The sequence below is a fragment of the Clupea harengus genome, chromosome 18 (genome assembly GCF_900700415.2).
Source record: "Clupea harengus chromosome 18, Ch_v2.0.2, whole genome shotgun sequence".
NCBI lineage: Eukaryota > Metazoa > Chordata > Actinopteri > Clupeiformes > Clupeidae > Clupea > Clupea harengus.
In genome coordinates this window covers 747,825-767,454 of record NC_045169.1, presented here as the reverse complement: position 1 = coordinate 767,454, position 19,630 = coordinate 747,825, and the positions used below count along the sequence as shown (strand labels likewise).

The following is a 19,630-nucleotide window of genomic DNA, read 5'->3' as shown; positions in this document are numbered from 1 at the left end:
CCGAGTGAAGGGAGTGAGGGGTTTCAGTGTGGGAGTGACAGGTGCTGGCCATCAGTACTCCGGTGATTGTGGAAGCGGTGCAGATGAGCGAGTTGAAGTCGAAGAGGGCGTGGCAGGTGCAGGATCACGCTCTGGCTTGACACTATGACAGGATAGGTTAGATACTACTTCTGCCAGGTTTCAAGAAAGCTTTTTATCCATCCAGATAAAACTTTAACTTTGTTTGGTTTATGAAAAGTCAGATGAATTCAAGTCTAAGGCCAATACTGCAGTACATGTCTTGTACTACAAAAATGACTAAGGAAGAAAATATAATAAGTTACGGTTCCCTCTGTCTTACTTTGTTTACTGCTCATCTTACATGTGTCAATTGTTAACATGTTACATACCGAAAACTGAAAGCACACACAACTTTTTATCGTCAGAAAAATTGCCGTATCTAATGCCACAGAGCTTTTTAAACACAGTCAGTTATTCAATGTACCGGCTGGTACTGAAGGGCTGATTGTCTATGGGTAATAAATATAAAGAAGACAAACATCAGTAGCCACACTAGAAAAAAAGATGCACACATTATAAAATGTGTCACCATTTATTGTTCTCTAAATACGATGTAACTTTTGCTAAGCTGTTATGTGTCCCACTGAGAGCGGGACGAATAAAGCGTATGTGGAAACCCCCTGTTTGTCTCCTACACACACTCATACATCGTGTGCACTTCCCCCAGCTTAATTGGCGCCTAAAACAGGCATCCTTTGTCTCGGACCCGCACTCACACCCGGTGACCATCCCCAATCTAGTTGGCGTCTAACACAAACGCGGGCGCACTATTTCATTCACGCACATACCATCTCTCGCCTGTGCACTTGCGCACAGCCTCCTTCACACTTGTGCTCATGAAGCCCCGTGTTGATTGGCTGGAATTTTTAGTTTTCGGGTCTGAGCCACTATGTTTGTTTCCAATTTCCAGAACCAGGACTGTATACGAACACACCTGTTTTGAGCGCACACACTGTTCAGACAGCTCAATTCAACAGAAAGTGGATTTGATTAGAATAGCAGACATTGGGCCCTCATTTCATTGACAGGCAACAAGCAAAATCCGTTGTGTACAAACTAAAGCGATCGTGTGGCGTTTGGAGCATTGCACTGACCCACCCCATGTTTGCGCTTTGTCGAGAGCTGGAGATATTTCGCTTGGCTCTTTCCTCTGTCGAGCGCTGGAGATAATTCCTGTTCAGTTCCACATGCTGATGGAAGTTATCAGTCCAATCATCCAGAGGCAAAACACTAACGCTAAGCTCAACAGCCAATCAAGTGTGGTCTCTCTCACCGACGGGCTCCACCAGCAATTCAATATGCCGGCGACAGGGGTCTGACTAGTTGGGACACACCGCAAAAAAACTAGGGCCACAGACACTCACCGATGGCCGATCGTCGGCCTGGTGTGTCACTGGCTGAAGGCAAAGACGCACATTTCACAATAATAGCAATAGCACCAAAGGAAGCACTGTCATGCCCAGACAGGCAAGATTTTGAGTGGTACTTAATATCACTTTAGTAATTTATACAAAGTGATAAGAACTGTTTGCAACTGTAGTGGACTTTGTGCACCCACAAAAATAAGACCTGTGTGATTTACTTCTGCCTATGCATATTCTCTATGCTACACTGCACAGCTAAATATGTGTCCTTATATTGGCAGCCATTTTGACAATGTGCTGAAAAACTGAAAGAAATGTGAACAGTTGCCAGTTTTTTATTGTCTAGAAATGAGGAATTGAGGACAGTTTATCAATCCAGTGATTCTGGACTACCAATCCACTTGCAGTTGGAGGGAAATCACAAAATTCACCCTTACAATTTGAAGATGGCTGTACATTTTGTGCTGAAACATTCAGCTATTTGCTTTGATTTAGTTTAGTAAGGCAAAATGTACCAAGTCAGGCAGAACATATTCCCTCATTAGTGACGATTCAACACTTGGAATTGCCAGCAATGAAGAGAGGGGAAATCAACCTGATGTCAGAATTTAGTTTGATAGATGATGAAATTCTCGAAAAAACAGTACAGAATCTCAACTCTTCCACATGCTGCGTAGATACTTTGCCTACCAACTTTTTAAAATCTGTTTTCCATCACTTGGAAGCAAACGTGCCTAAAAATGTAAATGTATTATTGCTGTGTGGCACATTTCCTGAGTCCCTGAAAACAGCTGTTATAAAGCCCCTAATCAGAGAATCAAAAAAGAATCTAGATGCTTCCATACTAAACAATATTCTGCCCATATCCAACCTACCATTTGTTGGAAAAATCATTGGGAAAATACTTTCCAGTAACTGCTTTCTTCATGTCAAATGGCATGTTTGGATAACTTTCAGTCAGGATCTCCATGCCAATCACAACACTGAAACAGCTCTCTTTAGGGCTTTAAATGACATATACCTCAATTCCTATACAGGTGAAACATCGGTCTTGGCGTTATGAGACCTCAGTGCAGCCTTGGACACTGTGGATCATGATATATTACTACACACACACACACTGTGGATCATGATATATTACTACACAGACACTGTTGATCATAATATATTATACACACACACTGTTGATCATAATAGATTACTCCGGGCTCGTGGCTACGGCCGAACACCACTCGTGAGAATATCCCTTACCTACCCCACTCACACTCGTACTATATTGCTTAATTCTCTAAACAGTTGAAAAAACCCATTTCCACTACCATGGCAATAATTAAGAAGAAGTTTAAAGCGATAGGAGATGTTAAGAATCAGCCTGGAAGAGGACGTGTGTGTACATTGACCCCACGCACCATAAGGAGGATGATTCGACTGGCAAAAGAATCTCCAAGGATCACAGCTGGAGAATTGCAGAGGTTAGTTTAGTTCAGAAAGTCTCCAAAACTACCATCAGACGCCACCTACATCACCACATAGTTGTTTGGGAGGGTTGCCGGGAAAAAGCCTCTTCTGTCAATCAACTACTAAAGGAAGCTAAACTAAAGGAAGCTTAAAATGGGCCGTGGTTGGACCTTCCAGCAGGACAATGATCCGAAGCACATCAAAATCTACGCAAAAATGGTTCACCGACCGCAGAATAAAGGTTTTGCCATGACAACACAGTCCCCCGACCTAAGCCCCATAGAAAATCTGTGGGATGAGCTGAAGAGGAGAGTCCACAAGCGTTGACCTCGTAATCGGAAGGATCTGGAGAGATACTGTACGGAGGAATGGTCTCAGATCCCATGCCATGTGTTCACCAACCTCATCACGCATTATAGGAGAAGACTCAGAGCTGTTATCTTGGCAAAGGGAGGCTGCACAAAATATTAAATGAAGGGGTGCTAATAATTGTGGCACACATATTTTTGAGAAAAATATTTGTTTCATGATAAGAATTTTATGTTTCTTTCAATTATGTTACTTCAATTAAAGGTTAGATTTTGTGAATATTTTGAATGAAAGATCATGAGGATAAACAATGAAGAGATTTTTTCACATCTCGTTTTGCAAATTTTTACTAAAGGGTGCCAATAATTCTGGAGGGCACCTGTACTTACAAGACAGGAGCTTTTGTGTTGCCATTGGAAACTATACCTCAACACCAGCATGCTTGATCTGTGGTGTCCCCCAGAGGGCGATCTTGGGTCTTTATTATTTAACCTTTATATGCTCCCGCTTGGACAAGTCATTAAAAACAAGATTTGTTATAACAGCTATGCTGCTGACACCCAAATGTATCGCCTTCACCTGATCCCCTTGTATTTCTTTGGCAATGCACTGACCATATTAACACCTGGATGTCTCAAAGTTTTGTATGGACAGCCAAAATGTTACCAACAACGGAAAACACCAGACTGGAAGATTAATACGTGTCTGAACCTTATGGGACACTAGAAAGCATTACAGTGATAAGTATTGCAGAATATCCAATTAATCTGAATTTACATATTACATTACATATTAAATTACCTACAATATTACCAAACAGTATATACGCCAATTGTGAGGTCTTAATTAATGTAATGGCATGGCACACAAGGAGTTATATGAATGGCTATTGAATAAACAGTTTATTAATAAAATAAACGGTAAGCTTAAATGTTACAAGCGTCAGTCAACCAGAATGTAATATAAAACCCAAACGAATAACCAAACCTGAAATGAATGGGTGAGAGAAACAGTGAAGGAGAGACAAACAGAAAGAGCAGAAGAAGAAGAGAGAATGAGGGGAGCAAAGAGAGAGCAAAGAGAGAGCAAAGCGCAAAGACAAAAGAAACCAGCCCCAACACACTAAAGTGTGTCAAGACATGTACCACCAGCCAATCCCTTAAGGCCACCAACTTTCCTTGATGCTCCTAAGATAGCATTCTCCCCCCACCAACCCTGGTCATCTGGGTATGCCCAGGCAGAGGTTACAATGGGTTAACCAAATTACACAGCTATAGCAGGTACTTCAGAATGCAAGGAAACCATGATCAGACTACTGTCCTTATCACAAAGATCAATTCAAGACCAAACATGGATATGTTACATTCATATACATTTGCATTACTTGGAAATCCCAAACCTCTTGAGGTTCTCTCTGTGACAAGGGAGGGTAAGGCTGATTCTACAGGAATGCAGCATGTGGCAATTAGTTCAACTCTGACCAGGCTCTGGGGTGCCTAATAGCAACAACGCATGGGGGTTGCAGTCCGGGTTGAGAAGCTGTGGTGAGACCACTACCTTTTCTCCCCTTGGCCAGGTGAATGATTAATCCACAAAACTGGAGATTCTCAGAGTGAATTCTGCCTTACAGATTCCTTCAAATGAAATAATCTTATTTGGGAAAAATGAATTGCTGATCATCTTGACATACAAATATCTTAGAGTGAAGAAGTACATCAGCTTTTTACCATCTTCATAACAGGCCAAACTTAGAGGCCTTGTGTCAAAACATGATTTAGAAAAACTCATTCATGCCTTAATCTCCAGCAGGGTGGACAACAACAACAAGAAGAGAAAAGAACTGACCACATTACTCGAACACTGAAGTCCATGCACTGGCTTCCACTAAGTCACATGATTGACTTCAAAGCACTGCTGCTTGTTTGAAAGTCACCACGTGGCACTACAGACCTGCTGGACCTGTTAGATCACTGGAGACAAATCTGCTGGTAATACCTACCATCAGAACTTCATTTGGAACCAACCGGAACCAACTTCCGGGAGATATCAAAGATGTTCCAACTGTAGCCATTTTCAAATCTAGACTCTGAACTCTATATTTATTTATTCTATTTTTGGAATATATTTGATATTCTTTTTAGTTTTTATGCTCTTTCAACTTCTTTTAAGAATCTTATTTTTCTAATGCACTTTACCTTTTCTTCTCTCATTTAGTCAGTGCATGTTACTTTTTAATCTATGGTGTACCTGCCTTGCCTAGTTTTCAGCTGAACGACATTAGCTTCACACTATGATGTCAGCCAGAGGGCTCAAAGAGTCCACTCACTTCCTCACTCAAGAAGGAGGGGATTGGGGAGTTTTGTGTAAACAGCAGGCAGACAGAGAGAGAGAGAGAGAGAGAGAGAGAGAGAGAGAGAGAGACAGAGAGAGAGAGAGAGAGAGAGAGGCAGCACTCGGAGCATGTTGGCTGAGAGCAGAGGACCCGGGAGAGCGAGAGGGGAAAAGGAAATAAGGCTTTAACAAAGTAAGCCCGACAGATTCCTGAGACAGTGTTTTTGCACACCTTTTGCTAAGCGTGAGAGAAACTGGAAGAAGAAAAACAGACCCAGAAGGCAAGTATTATGAAACTGTTGAGACAGTTTTGTATTGGACCTGTGTATTTTGCTTCATAACATAGGAAGGCATTGAAGGAGGAATGGAGAGTCAAACAAGAATGTATTCTTTGTACAGCTTGTGCGTGTGAATGTATGGTGGTGAGTTCATGCAAAATATATTGAGCATGCCTCTGTGTAGATATTAGAAGTCTTATGTTCAGTACATTTGCATAAACTGTGAGTCTGTGCTTGGATCTGACTGTGAATGAACTGTGCAGAGGTCAGTGTGTAACACCTGTACGTTTCTCTGTGAGCTCTTGTTCCGGCACGATGGTCTCTGTGAACTCAGACATGTCTGCCTTGGGGCACTCCTTTAGCTCATGTTGCAGTTTGTCAACATTGTTGAATTGTGATACTGTTCTTGTTGGAGGTCACTTTTTCATTGTGTATCAGAGAATCTTGTGTGTTTGTTTGTGCACGCGCCATGAGAATGTTTCTATATGTGCAGATGGATTACAAAGTGACCATGGCAACGGGTACCTCAGAGTATTCAGGGACCAACAACTACATTTACGTCACTTTGGTGGGAGAAAGAGGAGAGAGTGAGAAGACTGTTCTCGATAACCCCGGATTGGACTTCTGCCGCGCAGCGGTAAGTACCCAAGTAGACTCCCTCCACACTTCTTTGTGGTAGTAAGTGGATGTGGTAGCAGTTCTATCAGTGGGCGTATACTACATACCATATTCCCCTCAGTCGCAGACTTCTAACTCTTCCTTGCTTGATTTGTTTTGATTTGTTGCTCCTCTCCTGTATTCCAGGTGGATCAGTACACAGTCAGGACAGCAGCTTCACTTGGGCAACTGCTACTGGTGCGTCTAGAGAAGCAACGTTACTTCGTAGAAGATAACTGGTTCTGTCGTTATGTGACAGTAGAGCCCCCAGAAGGTGGAGAGGTGCTGTCCTTTCCCTGCTACCGCTGGCTCGTGGGAGATGTGAAAGTGGAGCTTCGTGAAGGCAGAGGTCAGTGCTGATAGAGTTGACTATATTTAGCAGCCTTTCTTGGTTTCACTTCCATTCGTGACTTCTCTCTGTTCAGATATTTGTCAACCCTTTTCCTCACACCTTTTTTATAAATCCACATACCTATCCATTGGTGTTTCAGCTAAGAGGCCAGGAGAGGACTCTTTGCCTCATCTGTTAGCTCACAGAGAGGCAGAACTCCAGGACAGACAGAGGACATACAGGTCTTTCCCTCCTCCCTCCAAACCTGTTTCTCTGCAGTCAAACAACACTTTCCTGTAGAGTTTGAATCCGTCTGATTGACAACAAGATTAAAAACTCTCTTGTGTATGTTAACTCTTTTCGACATTGTTGTGTGTTTGTGTGTGTCTGTATACATTCCAGATGGCATATGTGGGCCTCTGGGATTCCCAAATGCATCGATGCCAAATCAGAGGCGGATCTTCCACCGGATGTGCGATTTGACAATGAGAAGCGCAGTGACTTTGAGGGATCACTGCATTATGCGTGAGAGATGCCTTCTGTAGACTCAGCTTAAACACTGCTCACAGTTCTTATACTGTTAAACATGGCAGACATGACACCAGTTCATGTAATCACCTGCACATTTGTTCGTTATCTCTATTCTCTTGTCTAGGCTTCTTGAGCTGTCACTGAAGAAGCTGGCTATTAAGTTTGGGAAGTCTTGGAGTGACCTTGATGACTTCAAGCGCATATTTTGGAAGCTGAGGAGTCCCATAGCTGGTATTTCATACAATATTTTGAACCTAACCTTTTTATTGAGTACAGAAGTTGTGTAATGTCCATCTTTCCCTTCAGTACATGAGACTGTATTTCCCCTCGATGTGCTGTTTCCAGAGTACACCATGGAACACTGGAGAGAGGACTGGTTTTTTGGGTACCAGTTCTTAAATGGAAGCAATCCACGAATGATAAAGCAGATCCAGGAGCTACCCCCTAACTTCCATGTCTCTGGACACATGGTGCAGGCCTTCCTGAAGCCGCATACCACGCTGGAGAAAGAGCTGAAGGTACTGTTTGTCATCTGGTGTTGTTTAGATGTTTATACCGTATGTTTTGCTTGTTGTTTATCCTTTCATCAGTAGTTGAAGGCTACAACCAAACAGGAAGTAACACGTCTAGTGGAGGTGCTAGAGATGCTAGTGCCAAACAGGAAGTTGGATCATATCTTAGCAGTGCTAATGTGCTTTCACAGACAACCTGCCCCCGTCCTAACCTCTGTGTCATCAGAGTACTGTAAGAAAAAAGGGCAGTTTATTTTGTGGTTGAGAAAAAGGAGGTTTATTTTAAAGTTGATGCAGCAATCTGTCTTTATTCCAGTAAAGTGCAGTAATGAAGCACGTGGAACATATTCTGGATTCAGCGTGCAGATCTGACCCACAAGCATCTCCAACTCTAGCCAGATATACTGTTTAAGACACCTCATAGGCTTTTAATGTAAATGAGCTAGGCTTCAAATGCAAACAGGTCTGGCAACCTTTTGCTGTTCTGTATGATAATCAGTTTTCTCTGACTGAGATGGTTCTCCATGGCCTACCCCCATTCTCATACTATAATTAGTTGCAGTCACTCACACCTCAGTTTGCTTCCTGACCCCAGGTGTCTGCAATACCAGTGTGGGGACCTTTCCTTTGTTACCATGATAAGATTACCATTTTGGATATTATGCTGACCAACTTTTGGTGGTCACAGCAGCTGCTTGCTCATGAATCTCATGTTCACTCACAGGATATACTGTAATTTCTTACAGTACCCAAAGTGTATCCTAACCTCTAGATTATGTTTAATGGGAAGTGAAGATGTATGTCAACAATGTTGAAACACATTAACTCGAAACTATGCACATATCTTCATAAACCATAAAGCCATGAAGTGGATTACATTTGCCACCTGCCTGATTCTACTTACACGAAGTAATAAAAGTGCTGTGTCAGTCCAACCGTTACAAAGGGGAAGTCTATCATTCACATTTACATCCACTCATGTGGCAGACACTTTTATCCAAAGAGGTGTGAGGAACAACAACGAACTTCATCAGTAAATTAGGAGACCTTGGCGTAATCACTAAGTACTAAATCTATTCAATATGACAAGATGCAAGGAGATCAGGGAAAGAAGTGCACAGTTAGTGCAAGTTAGACGTTAGGGTGTTAGAGGTGTTAGGAAAGAAGGTTCTCTTGGAAGAGATGAGTCTTTCAGAGATTGCCTTGTGTGTAGAGATGGCAATGCCAGACGATGTTCCTTGGAGGAAAGCAGTGGCCAAGAAGGAGCGTACGCCTGTATTGTTGAGTTCAAGTGGATGGGGGCAGACCCAGAAGTCCCTCTGTAGGCAAGCATTAGGGATATGAATTTGATTTGGGCAGGCAGTCAGGGACCCACGAGAGTACGGATAGCAGGATGCGCTGGTTCACCATGCCAAAGGCCACTGACAGATCCATATATGTGATAGAGTGGGAGATATGGCTTGGAGGAGGTTGGTAGGAAGGGGGTCCAACGAACAGGTAGTAGGGCGGCTACAAGTGAGCAGTTTTGATACCTTGTCCTCAGTGAGAGGGGTGAACGAAGTTCAAGTCAGACTGGGCACTGAAAGACACCGTGCAACAACCTACCATAACATAACATAATATAACATAACATAACGTATAAGTACTCTACATTATATTACATAACATAACATATAAGTACTCTAAACATAAATTACACCTACGATAACATATACTAAACCTACTAAATATACAAATAAATATACAATACACTATGCTAAACATATACACAAATAGTAACCTATACTCACCTACTAGACCTATACTAACCTAAAGATAAATCAAGTGTGGGAGTAACAGGTAGTGCAATATTACAAATGTATATAGTGCAAACAGTAGATGAAAGTGACAGTGTGTAAAGTGGCGAGAGTGTATCACTCTCCATTTAGAAGCCTGATGGCCCTTGGAAAGAAACTGTTCTCCAGTCTGCGGGTGCGAGACCGAATGCGTCGGTAATGCCTGCCAGAAGGCAACGGGGTAAAAAGTCTGAAGGATGGATGGTAGCAGTCTTTCAGAATCCTACCAGCTTTTCTGAGGCATCGTGTGTGGTAGGTGTCCTGCAGGGCTGGGAACTTCCTGCCGATGATGAACTCAGCAGACCTGACCACACTGCGTAGAACCTTGCGGTCCTTGGCTGTGCAGCTACCCTACCACACTGTGGTGCAACCAGTCAGAATGCTCTCTATCGTGCATCTGTAGAAGTTAGTGAGGATGACTGAGTCAATGCCAAACGTCTTCAGTCATATATGCACCATTGACTGGGGGACACAGAGAAAGATGTGTAGTAGGACAGGAATATGTGAGGCATTGTGGTGCCTTGCCCTCAGATAGAGGGTTGAGTGAGGAAGGTGGTGCGCCATTGAGCGGAGGAGGCAGAGAGGCAGATAGTAGGACTCCTACATGTTTGGCTTGCCCTCACTGAGAGGGCTGACCAGGGAGAGTAATGCACCCTTAACTGTCTCTGACCAGGGAGAGTAATGCATCTTTAACTGTGGGAGACTGGTTGTGTCTGACCAGGGAGAGTAATGCACCTTTAACTGTGGGAGACTGGTTGTCTCTGAATGGTTCAGAAAATTGCCTTCTGATGGCCACCACCTTCTCAGTAAAGAAAGAGGCAAATATACCAGGAAGTTGACGATTGGCGGTTGACGAAGGAGGAAGTGTCTGAGGTACTGCTGATCTGATGCTGGATGAGATGGAAGATAGGAGCAACTGGTGACCCTTGAGATCGGCGAGATTCATGGATTTACACCATTTTCTCTCAGCTGCTCTGAGATAGGTTGGCTATCTATCGGTCAGCCATGGGTGAGGCTGGTTAGAGGACACAGACTATCCAGACATGAGGTCGGCGTCGAGCAGAGAGACTCTGCGGCATCACTGACCTCTAGTGAGCCGAGCAGAGGAGACCACTGAAGAACAGAGGGTTGGGGACAGGTGGTTGGAGGGATGAGACTAGTGGGTTGGGGACAGGTGGTTGGAGGAATGAGACTAGTGGGTTGGGGACAGGTGGTTGGAGGGATGAGACTAGTGGGTTGGGGACAGGTGGTTGGAGGAATGAGACTAGAGGTGGTGGAACAGAGGGCTGTTTCGGGAGATATACAGTAAATCGTATGAAACAAAGGTTCAAAGGTCAGAGAGGTGCAGAGTTGTGACCATTAGGCTCTCTGTGGCACAACTTTGAATGCGGTTAAGTTCTTAGCCGGCTCTGTGAGTCTGCAAACCCGTTTTAGGTCAAATGAGTATATCAGGGACAGGAAGTCTGCAGAGTCGGATTGTCTCAGTGGATGTTCATCACCTAGGATGAGTTGTGGACAGCCATGTCCAGGAATGAAAGACAACAGTGTGTCTAGCTCATTTACAAAACCAGCCAATCGTCCTGTGGACGGTAAATGACAACACAGAGACTTTCACCAGAGCAATAACCATATCAGCATGGTATTCAAAAGAGGCGTATTTGTTTAAAGGCAACAGTTGTGAATTGAGAATGCCAGTCCCACCTCCTTGCCCAGACAGATGGAAGGTATGGGTGAATGAGTCCTTTCTGTGTTTACCGCAGATAACAGGAATGGAGATGAAGCGTATAGCTTAAAAATGCAAAAACAGAGTTTAAGTTCTTAGGGCAAATTATACACATTTGCCTTGTCTGTAGCCTTGCTCAGTGGACTCGCGCTAGTAGAGTCACTGGGCTTTACCCAAGGAGGCTTTACATGAGGGCTGACACTTCAGTGAAATTCTCTACTGATATAGCATGAGCTACCTCATTCCCACTCACAGTGAAACCATGCATTTATTAAGCATTTATTTAGTGTTATGGTGTGGGAATGGACACTAAATGTTAAAGTCCAATCCTTAATAGATCCCCTGGCAACCACTGAATTAACGTGTTTGAGAAGGGCTGAGTGTGAGTGAAAAAATGTGTTCTATCCCATGTTGTTTTTACCTGATACATTAATGCGATTCATATCTGAAAGACTGAGAGAGACCCATTCTACATGGCAGAGTTACTGTGCGCATTACTAACTTCGCGGAATAGTATAGGCTATACCGCACCTGAGTATTAACCGCAGGGCTGAAGACATTTTTAAGAATCAATATATTAACCGCGGTTAATAGTCTGTGAACATGTCCTATCAATTGCAAGGGCTCAAAAGCATGGAAAAGCTAGGTAGCCAATCTTATTAGTAAGAAAAGGTATCATCAGTTTGCCACATCAAAAACACACACTACACTCAAATGCAAACCTATTGTTTTGTAATGAATGCAACTCAGTATCTGAACCTAAAAGATGAAAAGAAATTAAATTGACTTATTCAGTAAATATATTCTTTTCATTTGGTTGGATTCATATTAAAGGTTTGTCTATCTCTTGGATATATATTTGTTCTATTGTAGTATTTAGGTATTTATTTACCAAAGATAAGATATTCATGGGCTAATACAATGGAAATTCACTTTTAATTATTACACCAACTGTTCGGTGTTGTTGAAGCAATACAGTACCTAGATAATAGTATCATATACAGTATAAAGCCATATCAACATAATGGGATAATGTCAAATTGTCAAAAGTTACATTTAGTTGAATCCATATCCTGGAATGGGTAAATAAGAATATTCATTCTGAAGGTCTCCAAAGTCTTCAGGTTTACGTTTGGGGTGGGTGATCAGATTATCCCAAGATATTGATTGATTTTTACATCCATCAAACATGTCTGTACCTGTAGTAAGATTCATGTCTCACAGTTTGTCATGCATTCATCCCTTATAAACTCTCTCCCTCAATCACAGGCAGGTAATGTGTATCTGGTGGATTATGCTATAATGGATGGCATCCCGAGAAACATCATCAGGAACCAGCAACAGCACATAGCTGCACCTCTCTGTCTGCTGTACGAACACCCTGAGCACAACCTCATCCCTATTGCCATCCAGGTCAGACTCCACACCAATAACACAACCTCATAATATCAGTGCAAACATAACAACATTAGGCCTTTACATGTAGACCATGGCGTTATATATCATATCATCCAGGTAGAGAGCCTATACTAACATAATTGCTTCACACTCAAAACCCACCAACTTCTCCAGACATTACATCACATACACAACAGCACATTACAGCACTTTAACAAAATGCCTAATCATAACAACAAACAATTCTCAAATACCAGCTCCCAAAGACAAGCCCAAGATCCGTAAAGACAACTCATTCACACAACAGATCACCAAACTCTGAAATCCTTGTACAATAGATACACATTGGCAGCATCTGTTGTCTGCTTAGCCACAACATGTGTGAACCACCTCAAAGTGACCTTTCTCTTCTTACATTTACATACATTTAGTCATTTAGCAGACGCTTTTATCCAAAGCGACTTACATATGTGCGACTTACAATGTATACATTTTACACTGATGGCACACTGCACATCAGGAGCAATTAGGGGTTCAGTGTCTTGCTCAAGGACGCTTCAACAGGGAATCGAACTATCAACCTTCTGTTTACTAAACGACTTCTCTACCTCCTGTACCACTGTACCACAGCTAGAGCAGAAGCCTCGGAAGCACACTCCCATCTTCTTGCCCAACGACCCACCCCTGGCCTGGCTGTTGGCTAAGATCTGGGTCCGGCATGCAGAGTTTCAGATCTTCCAGGTGTTGTCCCACTTGTTGCGTACTCACTTGGTGGTGGAAGTATTTTGCGTTGCCACGATGAGGCATCTTCCTGCAGTCCACCCCCTATTCAAGGTAAGCCGTCAGCTTCATCACAAGTCAACAATCTTGTGTTCTTGATTTTTTATCTTTTTTTCCGGATATGACCTCATCAAACCCATGCAGAGCTACAACCAGAAACAACAGCTGAGTGACTTGCTGAAGATAAACAACAGCAGAGTGACTAGCTGAAAATAAAAGCTCCAAAGCCTCTTGATTATCTCCACCCGGCTGACCTCAAGCAGATGGGTCCCCCCTTATGTGCAGTGGTTCTGCTTAAGGTTCCTTCCTGTCTAACAGAGTTTTTCCGTGCCCCTGCTGCCATTGTAAGGCTCTGGGCTCTGTAAAGCGCCTTGAGACAATTGTATTGTTATGGCGCTATATAAATAAAATTGAATTGAATTGATTATATTATGCTATGAATTGGACTTTGGCATGGCTGAATAACTAGATACAGCCAGTTCAGGGAGCAAGGGGAACTAGACACAGCCAGTTCAGGGAACAAAGGGAAAGCTCTTCAGGTTTGTATATGTGGATGGAGGAAACAAAATTCACTGAAATACAATAGTGTTGTATTCTGAGTGTGAGCGCATTGTCTACTTAATTGAGTTAACAATTCCCTTTGAAGATGCGATTGAGGAAGCCTCTGAAAGGAGGAAGCAAAAGTATGCAGAACTGGTAGGGGAAGCAAGGGAATGAGGTTGGCAAGCACACACAAGAGATGGGTGTTAGAGCTTTTGTAGCTAAATCAACCACAACACTTCTGTTGAATTTTGGCTTTCAAAGAAGGTCACTCAAAGGAGCTTTAAAGAAGTTGTCTAAGGCTACTGAAATAGATGTGGTTATGGCTGAGTTAACCTGAACAACCACTGAGGTCTGTGAAATATTAGCGAGGTGTGTCTTGAGGTGCATCTGTTGTTGTGTCTGGTAGTGGCATGTCTCCTAACCCATCATAAATATGGAGAAGGGTGGGTCTGGGACGCCAGGCACCAATGTTGAGCCCTCTGGAGGTGTTGTGGGCCTGCTTGAAAACACCAGTGAAATGCTCTCAAAGGCAGCTTTGTTGTCGTCACGTCTTGCTGCTAAAGTTCTATGGTTGGGCAGTCATGTTGTTGTGTTTAGCAGTTGTGGGCTAGTGAAGGAGGGCCTTTATGGCTCGCAGGTTCAATATGCAGTGGTGTTGCGGCTGTCGGCTGTCGGCTGTTGTATCCTGCTGCTCAGGATCTATGGTTGGGCAGTTGTTATATTGGTTAGGTTAGGTTGTTGGGTACGAGTACTTGCATGTGACAGAGGAACGGCCGCTGTGGGAAGTCCCCAAACAATAGCACAAGGTTTTTAACATATTTTCCTGTGTGTAACTAAAAAATGCTTTTAAAGTTTATGTAAGCACATTATATGGTTATTTCAAATATTTGAAAATCAGTTGAAAAAAAACATATGAACTGTATGTATCACTGATTTGTTTGTTGAGTGTCAATCAACCAGGATGTGTGGTGAGATGTTCAGATGTCAAACTCTGCCATACAGTCTGTCTGACAACTGTCTAGTCAGCCCATCAACATACCGGTATGTTTTCCGGCAGCTGTTAACTCCCCATTTGAGATACACTCTGGAGATAAACTGCCGAGGCCGCACCCAGCTCATCTCAGCCGACGGGATCTTCAAGCGGGTGGGTCAGAATCACTGCACACCGTGAACACTCAAGTACCAACATTAAAAATTTTTTTGCAAATGATGCAGCGTTTGCCACCATTGATCCAGTCCAGTGCTCCATGTGTAGGTGGTGTCCACAGGGGGGGAAGGCCTGTTGGTTCTGGCCCAGCGAGAGTACAAAGTCCTCACCTACCGCTCCCTGCAGCCTCCCTGGGACTTTGAGGACCGCGGGGTGACCAAGCTGAGGAGATACTTCTACAGGGACCACAGCCTGATGCTCTGGGACACCATTCAAAAGTACAGTAGTTTTGTTACGTTTTTTGAGGGCAGTGTGTTAAGTCATGTACCGTATCAAAAGTGCAACATTGCCAAATGCTCTGGTTTTAATATATATTTATCTTTCTCTCCCTCTTTATGAAATCATTTCCTTTCTCCCTCTCCTGGTTATCCTGTGTTCTCTCTTGCTGCTATCCTAAGTTATGTCACAGGGATGATTGCTTTGTACTACCCAAATGACAGCGATGTGATGGAGGATGCAGAAGTGCAGGCCTGGATCAAGGACGTGACTGAGGAGGGCTTCGCAGATGTACCCCACTTTGGTCAGCTGATGTCATTGCTCACTCCTCCCAGCTGTTTGTGCAGCCTTGATGAGACAGACATTTAGAAGCATTTTGGACTACTGAGATACTGTGTTTATGTGTTTGTGTTTATGTGCTAAAAATAAATAAATAAATAAATAAATAAATAAATAAATATGCTCATCTTCCAGGTTTGTCCTCTGAGCTGAGGAGTAAGAAAGAGTTGGTCACTTTGCTCTCAGTGATCATTTTCACCAGCACAGCCCAGCATGCAGCTACCAACAATGGCCAGGTAGGTGCACTTCCCTTATTGAAGATAGTTCATAACACCATGACATAACATCACTCAGTTATTGATTTGGCCATTTATTCAAAAACAAATGCTATATCCGCAATAACAACTCTACCGTTTCTACAGTTATTAGTTTATCTTTTTCTCAGACTACTGACTGTAGAAACAGTAAAAACGCCCCACAGGATTACATTGCAAAGCCATTTTGCCTTTGCCGGTTATAGTATTCTTACTCAATACGGGACGGATTTAGATTGTTTTTGTCCAGAGTTCTCCTTTATCTTTGCCCTCAGCCATGGTAGCAGATATACAAGATATCTGGTTTTCTACTGGTTCTCTCTTTGTTTCTTTTTGAGTCTAGTTTGACTGGTGTGCTTGGGTTCCTAACACTCCATGCACCATGCGGAGTCCCCCGCCAGAAGACAAGGATTCTGTTACCATGGGGTTGATCATGGACACCCTGCCAGACATCAGCCAATCCTGTGTGGAAATGGCCATCACATGGCATCTCGGTCGTGCACAGCCCGATGCAGTGGGTGATGTCACAGTGACTCAACTCAACTTACCTGAGCATACAGTCTTGTGTGTCATGCTCCTCTCATTCACGTATCTGTCTCCTCAGATTCCATTGGGTCAGTACGTGGAAGAATACTTCACAGAGCCCAGAGCCAAGGAACTCATCCACACGTTCCAGAAGGACCTTAAGATCATTGAGGAAAAGATCCTGGAGGACAACCAAGGAGTGGAGCTGCCATATCTCTACCTCTGCCCTACCCACATAGAGAACAGCATCACTATTTAGAGGAGGCACATAGCCATCAGATTAGACAGTCCCGTTCTCTCTTAAATATAAATATAAAAAAAGGGGCTATGACATATATACTCTTTTCCTAGTTGATCTTTAACATTGAGAAATATTAAATATCATATAGATCTTTTGAGTTTTAGAATATATTTCGATTTTAGTATATACCCTTCACCACAACTACGAAAGAATCATTCTGGCACCCTGAGAGATTAAGAGAAAATGAAATTGAAGTATATTCCTATTTGTAGTTTACTTTTCAAAGTCAACACAAGTGACAAGGACTGGTCAGTGGTCACAAATTACATCTTGATTCTCTTTAAATGAATTAACTTTCTGTTTTTCCTTCTCTCTACTTGTATCCATCTGTCAAACCACTATTGTACACCGTTATACTGAAGCTTTAAACAAATGTAGGCTCAAAGGCTCAGGGCATTCATCGCTGCCTATAACTATAACCACACATCATTCAAGGTTTGTTTGGGCCCAGTAAATGTAACTTGTAGTCTTTTAATATTTTATTATCTCTTAATATTTTTCACTTTTTTATATATTTTATATATTGTTTTTCTTATGTGTAGTACTTATTATGTTTTTATGTTTATTGTCTGCACCAATATGGCAAAACAAATTCCTGGTAGGTGTAAACTTACTTAAAAACAATTCTGATTCTGATTCTGATTTTTTGTTACTGACTGTCTCACTCAATATAAAATCATGCAATCTATAGTTTTCAATCTCTGTAACAGTTTGACAGGCCTTGCAAGTTCTACCGTTTCCTTCAGGAGATACTAATATAGAGTTATTTTTTATTTCTCAATGTTCCTTCTGTGTAATTATAGTATGTCTGTTTTTGATCAGGGCAGGACTGAAAACTGACATGTTTTTCACTTTTATTTTATTACACGACACGTAATAAATCATTTTTGTCAAGGCGTGGTTGACAAGCATCTGGTCCAGAGATAAGGCATTTCATTACAGTAAGGCACATTTCAACATGAGCAGCTGTGGAACACTGACTCTGCTCTGCTACTAAGTTGTGCATGTTAAGAAATCACATACGTCACACACATACATCACACATACATCACAAAGCATACCTCCTTATGGACTGATTCTCAGAGAGCATCAGGTGATGTGGCACAATGAATGATAATGTTAACAAACAATACATTGCTATTTACAGACCAAAGGATCTCTGTCAAATCAGGTCCAAGTAAGCAGGTATGAGGTGAGGTGGGGTGGGGTGGGTGCGGTGGCCACTAGGAGAGCTAATGCACCAAGTACTCCTTGCGTTTGTTCAGCCGGACCTGGCAAAAGGACAGGGCGCCCACCAACACATAGATGCCTGCTGCAATGAAGCAGTTGTAGCCCACTTGATTATACAATTCATAAATGGGTAGCAGGGGATTCTGCCTGTTGAGTGGAAAAGAGCAAAATGAATCATTGGCTTTAAATAAGAAACTCAACCAGAGCCTTACATGGAATTTCACAAGTTCTTGTTGATAGCAATTTACTTCAATATCAAAGGAAGCTAAATAGTTTTGAAGTAAAAATGTCTTTCAAAATGATGTACCAAACGATACATACAGGGTTTGACTCCATCAATGTCAGAAAAATGTAAATATTTACTTTGACCCCATTGGGCAAAACTAACTAATGGCAATCCATTCAGCTCATGGGTGATGTGACAGTAGTCCCATAATATTTCAGAGACAAGGAAAGATTATACAACAAAATAAGCTAAATGAAGCAAGACAAACGCCCCAGCACATTCAGTGTTTCATTTTAAAACATATAATTATATGTAATATTTTACATTTCTATCCTCTTTAACACCCGCTATTGTTTATCCAAATTGACATTAAAACATATTGTTAATGCAAAAACATTTCTGATTAAAGACACACACGTTTAACAGACAGCTGGAGGGCCATGAGGAGCAATTCGCTGAATCTGACAAAGAGTGTATTGAATTAAAATCACAGATGTTAAAGGTTCAACCTTTAACTGTACCTTTAATGTTAATGAACATTTACTACTGATACATAATGAAAGGTTTTACCAACAGTCATATCAAAGTCCTTGTCATTTATTGAAAATCTGAATATGGTCACCCTACCCTGTGTAACTTAGTCACCATGTGAGCTGTCATATGACATATTTGTAGAGCATTTTTCCACTCTGGAAACTTACACATTGTGCATATCCTCCTCACGGAAAGGCACATCCTCTATTAATACAGCCGAGTGAGTAGAGAAGAAAATCCCCAGCATTGACTAAAGAGGAAAAAGAAGATCGATCAAATTCTGCATTCCTTATCAAACTATCATTACATATTAACTAAAACACTGCTCTTATTCACGGGGATCTTTATAATCACAGATAGATAGCATAATGTATACGCTTTTGGTAATAGTAAGCACTACTTAAAACGCTATCCACATTTATGCCAAACATTAATTTAGTATCCAAGTTCTTACCAGCATTATGACTCCCCAAATACTAAGGACAATTCCACAAGCTGCGAGCTTTGGACCACAAAACAAAAAAGACGCCATGGTGTTCATATATTTTTTGAACCTCGGGAATCAATTATTGGCGTAAAAAAACTGACATTTGCAGTCTCAACAAACACAACAAACTCTGGAAAGTCTGCTTTGAGTCTGACCTAACTCTCCCTAGTCAGCTGACGATCAGGAACCGGAAATTGATTT

The 19,630-nt window shown here is 42.1% G+C and overlaps 2 protein-coding genes across 2 annotated transcripts; one reads left to right on the top strand and one right to left on the bottom strand.

Moving 5' to 3' along the window:
* Positions 1–5,611: 5,611 nt before the first annotated feature.
* Positions 5,612–17,848, top strand: alox12 (arachidonate 12-lipoxygenase). Its single transcript, XM_012815576.3, has 15 exons — positions 5,612–5,803; positions 6,294–6,437; positions 6,605–6,806; positions 6,949–7,030; positions 7,191–7,313; positions 7,444–7,550; positions 7,665–7,837; positions 12,659–12,802; positions 13,418–13,621; positions 15,168–15,254; positions 15,366–15,535; positions 15,716–15,837; positions 16,008–16,108; positions 16,470–16,640; positions 16,731–17,848. Exons 2-15 carry the CDS (start codon positions 6,294–6,296, stop codon positions 16,908–16,910), a joined length of 2,010 nt encoding a protein of 669 aa, XP_012671030.2. The 5' UTR covers positions 5,612–5,803; the 3' UTR covers positions 16,911–17,848.
* On the bottom strand, positions 17,795–19,618 carry rnaseka (ribonuclease, RNase K a). Its single transcript, XM_012815580.3, has 3 exons — positions 19,397–19,618; positions 19,110–19,192; positions 17,795–18,329 (listed from the first exon to the last, which is right to left on the bottom strand). Exons 1-3 carry the CDS (start codon positions 19,481–19,483, stop codon positions 18,185–18,187), a joined length of 315 nt encoding a protein of 104 aa, XP_012671034.1. The 5' UTR covers positions 19,484–19,618; the 3' UTR covers positions 17,795–18,184.
* Between the last annotated feature and the right edge of the window lie 12 nt (positions 19,619–19,630).

Coding starts and splice junctions, on each gene's coding strand:
- alox12 (XM_012815576.3), top strand. CDS start 6,294: ATGGATTACAAAGTGACCATGGCAACGGGTACCTCAGAGTATTCAGGG. Junction 6,438..6,604: donor TGGACTTCTGCCGCGCAGCG/GTAAGTACCCAA, acceptor CCTGTATTCCAG/GTGGATCAGTACACAGTCAG. Junction 16,641..16,730: donor GTCGTGCACAGCCCGATGCA/GTGGGTGATGTC, acceptor CTGTCTCCTCAG/ATTCCATTGGGTCAGTACGT.
- rnaseka (XM_012815580.3), bottom strand. CDS start 19,483: ATGAACACCATGGCGTCTTTTTTGTTTTGTGGTCCAAAGCTCGCAGCT. Junction 19,193..19,396: donor TTTGGGGAGTCATAATGCTG/GTAAGAACTTGG, acceptor TTTCCTCTTTAG/TCAATGCTGGGGATTTTCTT. Junction 18,330..19,109: donor GAGGAGGATATGCACAATGT/GTAAGTTTCCAG, acceptor TCCACTCAACAG/GCAGAATCCCCTGCTACCCA.